The sequence below is a fragment of the Mus pahari genome, chromosome 20, assembly GCF_900095145.1.
Source record: "Mus pahari chromosome 20, PAHARI_EIJ_v1.1, whole genome shotgun sequence".
Taxonomy (NCBI): Eukaryota; Metazoa; Chordata; class Mammalia; order Rodentia; family Muridae; genus Mus; species Mus pahari.
The window spans coordinates 18701421-18709121 of NC_034609.1; the positions used below are offsets into that span (position 1 = coordinate 18701421).

Consider the following 7701-nt stretch of genomic DNA (forward strand, 5'->3'; position numbering starts at 1 on the left):
CTGACCTGCTTGAGTTCCAGTCCTGACTTTTTCAGTGATGAACAGCAATGTGGAAGTGTAAGCTGAACAAACTGTTTGCTCCCCAACTGCTTCTTGGTCATGATGTTTGTGCAGGAATAGAAACCCTGGCTAAGACAGTGGGTAAGGGGGCTTTCTTGCTGCCAAGCTTGAGGATCTGAGTTTAGTCTCCAGGAGCCACATGGAGGAAGAAGAGAACTCCCCAAAGTTGTCCTCTGACGTCCATATACACACACTGTGACATGTGCTTATATGCACACAGACACACCTATGTACTAAAATAAATAAAATCAGAATTTTCAAATAATAGAGAAACTTGGCATTCCTCCCTTGGAACCCCTCCCACTCTGTTTTTCTTACTTTCCCTTAATATATTTTTATAAATAAATAAAATTTTTAAGTGGAAGTGAAAGTTTTTTTAAAAAGAAGAAACGCCCTCATGAACTTGGGCAGAGTGTGCTGGTGTGCACCTTTAATTTTAGCACTTGGAGGCAGAGGCAGGCCGACCTTTGTGAGTTAGAGGCCAGCCTGCTCAATCAACATAGCTAGTTCAAGACAGACAGAGATACAAATGAGATAGCCTGTCTCTAACAACAAACAACAAACAAACAAAACCCCTTTGGAGCTGTCAGACTGACTTCAGAAGGTTGAGAACTGTACAGTGTCAGCCGGTTATTAGCACAGCATCCAACTGTGACTAAGGAGGGCTAGGGGGACAGCCCCAGCTTCTGCCTCCAGGTACACCCTGACTTAATTAGTCCAGGATGCAGCGATTTGTGATGCGGAGGAATAGGCTCCCCTAACCACTGTCTCCAAGAGCTGCCCCCAGCCTCTGGCATCAATTTCAGACCTCCTGAGGCTCTTCCTGACCTGCCACTCTTTGGTTCCCAACAGGCTGACCCTCAGCCTCGTGAGCATAGAGAGCCTCGCCCACCTGGCATCTGGTCTGGGACACTGCCACCATCTGGAAGAGCTGGAGTAAGTTGGGATGCCTGGCCAAGGGATGGCTGCGAGGACAGCTGAGCCTCTGGTCGGGTGCAGAGGCCCTTGAACCTGTCTGTCCTCCCTGGCCAAGCCGAGCAGTCCACTGGTTGAATGCTGTGTCCCTTGACCCATGGAGTCAAAATGACTGGATTTTTCTTCCTCCCTCACTTGGTGGCTTGGAACTGCACATCTGTCAAAATGGGACTTGACTCTGCCCCCAGTTGATGATAATTGCCAGGGTGCCGAAAGCACAAAGAGACAGAGGAATCGTTGTATGGTTGCATGTCCCAAGTCTTCTCTGTAGCCTTCACCTGGCGTCCTTCTTTCCTGACCCAGCTGTGACTGCCACCCCTCTTGCAGGGACCAAAGAGCTTAGCCCTTGGGACCAGGAGTGCTCCTGGGGTGACCGCTGGGCAGAAAGTCTGGCCTATTATCTGTAATCCCAATCAGTCTCCCCAGGGCCAAGGGGCAAGAGACAGGTACAGCAGTGTCTCTCCAGGGCACTTGCCTGAATGGAACCTTCTGCTTGGTCCCTACAGCTTCTCTAACAACAGTCTCTGTGAGGACACAGAGCTACTGATCGGAGCCCTTCAGAGAACCTGCAGACTGAAGAGGCTGCAGTAAGTGAGGGGAAGGTAATAAGGAGGAGGAGGAGGAGGAGGAGGAGGAGTATATGATAATAGGGGAGGAGTGAGTGGGAGCACATGGAAAGGGGAGGGAGTGAGGATGTTCAGAGGAGAGTGGGTGGAAGTTCATGGGAAGGGGGAGGAGAAGGGAGGTTCGTGGGGAAGGGACTAAAGAGGAAGGTTCAGGGGAGGGAAGTAGTGGGGTTCATGCAGAGGGGTCTACAGAAAATGCCACGGAGCCCCTGCATCTCTCTGGCTCCCTCCCTCTGAATGCGCCATTGAGTCTGTGGATCACACACACACACACACACACACACACACACACACACTTCACTGCCTAGCTGAGTGTCATTAGAATGCTTGGTCTCTGGAAACATCATCCCCACCTCAAAGCTGCCAAAGCAAGATTTGGTTGATCTTTTTTCTTTTTTCTTTTTCTTTTTCTTTTTTAATAGAAAACTACTAGGCAGCTTAACTTCAGGCATGACTGGCTCCAAGGGCCAGCTGCTGGTCTCTGTTCTCCCACCTAGCACCCTCTGCAGCTTTCTTTCCTCTCATCTAGTGGAAAGGGAGCACGTTTACCCCTGTGATCGGCCGGAGACTTATGAAATGAGCTCGGTCATATTGTCATGGGCCCTGTCCCTAAATTCTCAGTTTGACTCGTTGGCTAGGTGAGATCACCTGTTCCCTGGACTCAGGTGGCATTTTTAGATGCCGTTACAGCAGAGATGATACAAACTCTGGATAGAACCCCCTCCTGTGTCCCTGGTATCTGCCCAGTTTTCTTCCTTCTTTTAACATTATGTGTGTTTGTGTGTGTTGTGTGTGTGCGTGTGTGCGTTCATGTGTCTGTGTGTATGTTTGTATGTGTGTGTGCTCATATGCCATGGTGAACATGCAGAGGTCAGAGGATAGCTTTTGAGAATAGCTTTCTTTCTACTAAATGAGATTCGGGGACCAAATTCAGATCCTGAGACTTGGCATCAAGCGCCTTTATCTACGGAGCCGTCTTGCCAGCCACAGTTGTTTCTTAGTAACTCTCTACTTTTCCTCTCCTAGTAATTTGCAATCATCAAATTCATAGAGAAGCCAGAAACAGCCCAACCCTTCTTCCTCTCCCCCCACCCCCAATAGTCCCATTCTGCACACAGATCCAGCTCAGGCACATTCTTGTGAACACATTTAACTGCATTGTTCTGCTTTAAATCTGTTTTCCTGATGACCCAGAATACACCCTGGTTATAAAAAAAAAAAAAAAAAAAAAAAAAAAGCTCCATAATTTCAAAAATACATAACAAAGAGGGTGAAATCCCCTGGAGATGACGCAGCTTCAGAAAACGTCCCACAACAGTTTGTGAACTCTTTTCCAGATTTTTCTCCACACATGTGCTCACACAGTTGAACAGAAGCCCATAGTGATGGCAGGCTATCCCTCTTAGCTTATCTGTGGGAGAACCGTGAGAACCGTGAGGATGAGAGGGAGACGTTAGGAAACCTTGGACCATCCAGAGTCCATCAGTCTTTCCATGGAGCCATTGCTTGGGTACCCCTGGGTACTCGCGGTTTGTTCAGCCTTCTAGAACCTTCCCAATGCTTTATATGAGCGGTTAAAGACCCAATAAGGTCATTCATTGGCTTATTCACCTGTGTGACCCCCAAGCCTTGGCCAGGGCTAGGGGATGGTGGCTCTGTAAGGAGGATCGTCCTCCCCGTCACTGTCTGTCCTGAGTCCCAGACACTCAGGTTGCTCCTTACCACATCCTTCCTCGTTGTCTGAAAGAAGGGGATGGATCCTCAGTGTACAGAAGCCAGACCTGTCAGTCCCATGTCTTCTGCCACTGGCGGCTCTCCTCAAACCCAGCCAGCTTCTTCCAGCTGTCCTCACCCCTCCTCAGGTTAGGGGAGAGGACCCTGCTCAGAGCCAGGTCCTTCAGGTGGATAGGGTCTTGATAGGCTGCTGATGGCCTTTGCTGGCTGAGGCTGCGTCATTTCAGCACTGGCTGCATGGCCTTAAGAACCGTATCCCTAGGAAACCGAGGCAGTGGGCCAAGTCCTGCTGCCACGTCGCCATGCTGGCTTGAGCACACGTTTCGCCTCTCTAGGCTAAGTCTTCTTTCTGAGCTTTGATTTCCTGGGATTAGGAGGATTAAGTGAAATAATAATACTTGGAGAGTGCTGTGAGCAGGGGCTGGCCGCATTCACTCGGTAGACGCCTTGGCTAAGACTGTCATTTGTTTCTTTTCAGTGCTCAGGCTGGCGACCTTGGGCTCACCAGCCAGTGGGGAACACATGGCTAGGGCCCTGGAAAGGAGTCCTGAGGTTTTAGGTTTTATTCCTACTGTTGCTGCTGCTTCCTCTTAAAACCCTGAGTAGGTTCCCTTCCCTTCTGAGCCTCAGTGTTCCTCATCTGTAAAATGGACATGACAATGCATCCACATTTCAAGATGGCCTTAGCCCAGTCTTTAGCCTCTGTTACATGAACTCTGTTACTGCTCAGCACCAGTTTAGGCATGTGGTTGAGAACACAGAACCGCTGGCCACTCGACTCAGTAGTCCATGCACAATGTACAGGTGCCAAATTGCTTTTCACGCTTTACACTGGAGGGCTGTGGGCATGCTCAGTGTGGAGGCCCCACAAGCCCGTCTGAACAGGGCCTCAGTCAGCGGCCCAGGCATGCAAAGTTCATCCGGCCTCCTCTCTCTAGCCTCAGTCACTTACCACTGGGAGCCTCCTCTCTGGACTTGCTCATTCAAGGACTAAGCCGAATGACTCTACTGCAGGACCTTTGGTGAGTAATTAGAGAAATATTAGATACCTCCTTCGGAACCTGTGCTGGTTCCCTTTGGGAACATCCCTGTCCCCTTTCGGGCTGGTGCCTGCTGGCCTTGCTTCCTAGTACCACCAGCTTCCTGGATACAAAAGTGATATAGCTGGGTGGGGTTTGTGCCCCATAGAAGCCCTTCATATGCATAGGATTCTCTGCAGATTTGTGTCAAGATAAGAATTAGGACTGAGTCTGGGTGCCCAGATCCTGTGTTGCCGGTGAGCACCCCAGTGGTGGTGGTTTTAAGGGCCAGAGACTGCACTTTGTGAGGTGAGGGGCTAGACTTAATCTCACCTGTAGTATCACCCCCTGCCTACTTGACAAGAGAATGCCACACTCTCTTACGATGTGGTTTACCCCAAACACTAAATATTGTGGCTAAAACAAGCCCTGGTGGTGTGGTGGCACAGGCATTTGGTTCTATCAGAGGCCCAGCCTGACTCTGGCAGGACCTATAATTAACACGCACTGGGGATGTGACACACAGGATCCAAAATCAACTGGCTACAAGGCAGTTTGCTACAATTTCATGTACAAAAGAAAACGAGCAAACAACCCCCAGAACAGGGAGACAGACTATTTCTCTGGGTAATTTAGTTTACTTTTAGTTTAGCTTAGCTCTTGCCTCTCATACAGGCAAGACCATTCCAGGGGCAGAAAAGGCAGCAGTAATAATAATGAGGGAGGTGGTGGTGGTGGTGGTGGTGGTGGTGGTGGTGTTAATGACAGAGGAAGCCCCCTGTTTTAGTTCAGATGCCTTAACTGGGGAACCCACTTGCCATCCTGGGGAACTCTGTTGCTGGGGTCCAGGCAAACAAGAATTATAATAATTGTTTCAGGCCAGGGGCTTGAAGCATCATGTCTGCCTTGCCTGCAAGTCACTGTGAGTCTCTGCTGCTCTATTTTCTTAGCCAGGACACTGGGAGCAGTCAATACTCTGCTTACTTTCCTCCAGAGGAAACTCATATGTGAGTGGCATACAAATTTCTGGACGAATTTATCAGTCTGGAGGTTTATCAGTCTGGAGGGTGCTTCTCCTCCGAGCCTGCACTCTACTTCTCCAGGCTGAGCAGCAATGGCATTGGTGACAGTGGCTGCTGCCTTCGGACACTCTTCAGGGTTGCTGACAGCTTGGAGGAGCTGGGACAAGTTGCCAGCCCTTCCCCCAGATCCCATGCAACTTTGGCAGAAAAAACTGAAGGGGTTGGGGTGTCTCTTCAAGTACCCCCTTCATTTCTTACTCTCACGCCTTCACACACTTCCACACTGCATAAGCAACTCCAGGGGAGATCCTTGGACTCCCCAAGATGGTATGCAAGAGTCAGGAACAATTATAGGAAGACAACAGGGAGACTATCCTAAACAGACACCAAGAGTTGGGAGTCCCATCCAAACGTGATGAGACTCCCATGCGAACGGAGGCCTTTCTCTGTGTATCTTAACCAGAAGGGGTATGGCAAGATGAGATGGGAGGCAGCCTGATAGTTCTTTATCTTTGCTTTTCTCCCCAAGCTTGAGGCACAACCAGATCGGAGATGTGGGTACCCAGCACTTAGCTGCCATCTTGCCAAGGTTGCCAGAACTCCGGAAATTAGAGTGAGTCTCCGCCCCACCGAGAAAAGCCTGCAGGGACTCTATCATGCTTCTGGGAGACACTGGCCCCTGGCCTAGGCCAGCACTGGAAAAGGGAAGCTCTCCCAGTCTTGGTGCCCAGAATTGTGATCTCCTGTGTTCTCTGGGTCTTTGTGTTCCATCAGAAGGAAGGCGTGGCTGCATCTCTTATGCAAATGTAGCGGGGAGGGATGAGGGAAGAGAGGGTCCAATAAGCTCACCTTCCACAGCCTCTCAGGAAACAGGATTGGCCCAGCTGGGGGAGTGCAGTTGGTGAAGTCTCTCACCCATTTCGAGCACTTGGAGGAGATCATGTGAGTCTCAATCCAGGGGGAGTCTCAATCCTCTTGTTCCTTTAGAACTGGGCAGAGTGGGATCCTGAGCAGGTTGCCAACACTGGGCACTCTATCCTATCTTCTTTCAGACTGGGCAAGAATGATCTGGGGGATCCCACAGCCCTGGCGCTGGCTCAGAGATTGCCCCCACAACTCAAGGTCCTGTGGTGAGTGTTCCCCTGCCAACTTAGCATACAGAGCAGTGGAGAGGGGACCTAGGAGAAGTGGGATCCAAGCAGGCCAGGGGTTAAGCAGCTTAGCCTGAGATTAGCATGGCCCACTCCCTGCTGCCACTCCACATTCCCCTGCTTAAACTTAGTGTTGATCCTACCCGTTGCCTCTGGGAGCCCCTGGCTGAGTTCCTGCCCCTTCTGAGCCTCAGTTTCCTCATTTGTAAAAGATGTCACCAACCCAAGCGTTCCTGCTTGAGAGCGAGTCTCTGGTGTTTGAATAGAATGTCAGAAAAGGCCATGTGCAAAAGCTACAAGAGCATTGTTCCATCTTCTACAAGTCAAGTTGGTGGCTTCCTGAGTCCCATGCAGCTCTGGGTCTGGGGTTCTCTGAGACATGGACCATATTCTAGAAAGAGAGCTAAGACCAAAGACAGGGTGAAAAGCTTAACTTCCTAGTAGATGAAGAAGCCAAGCCTTGAACTTAGTGTATCAGACCAGCGAGTTGGGGGAACTTGGCATCTACTGAGTCCTTTGTGGGCAGGGACAGGGTCAAAGACCTGCTAAGGTTGATGCTCTAGTCTGAGGCACAACTCCAAGAATATGAGGCTTAAGGAAGGCTCCCAACCCCCAGAACTGGTCGAGGGTCCTCTCACCTTGCCCTTTCTACAGCCTGCCATCCAGTCATCTGGGTCCAGAGGGGGTCCTGGGCCTGGCTCAGGCCCTGGAGCAATGCCTACACATAGAAGAGGTCAGGTGAGATGGGGTCCTTCCTGGGCAGAGGGACAGGCTGGGAGGGTCTGGGGCAGTTCTGACTGGTATCTATCCTGTCCCACAGCTTGGCAGAGAATAACCTGGCTGGAGGTGTCCCACATTTCTCCAAGAGGCTCCCACTGCTTAGACAAATTGAGTGAGTAGCCTTCCCTCATTGTCTGGGGCCCTGCAGAAGGACCATGAGTCTCTTCCAGTGAAGTCTTTTTTTTGTTGTTAAAGATTTATCTATTTATTGTATGTAAGTACACTGTAGCTGTCCTCAGACACTCCAGAAGAGGGTGTCAGATCTTGTTACGGATGGTTGTGAGCCACCATGTGGTTGCTGGGATTTGAACTCCAGACCTTTGGAAGAGCAGTC

The 7701-nt window shown here is 50.3% G+C and overlaps 1 protein-coding gene across 1 annotated transcript in view; it reads left to right on the forward strand.

The window, feature by feature from the left end:
- Positions 1–6066, forward strand: part of Nlrc5 (NLR family CARD domain containing 5) — a 76044-nt gene extending 69978 nt beyond the window's left edge. The window contains exons 38-41 of the mRNA XM_029532768.1: positions 913–996; positions 1542–1622; positions 4334–4417; positions 5966–6066. Of these exons, the coding sequence (XP_029388628.1) occupies positions 913–996; positions 1542–1622; positions 4334–4417; positions 5966–6053 (337 nt within the window). The 3' untranslated portion in view covers positions 6054–6066. The remainder of the gene's footprint in view (positions 1–912; positions 997–1541; positions 1623–4333; positions 4418–5965) is intronic.
- Positions 6067–7701: the final 1635 nt, after the last annotated feature.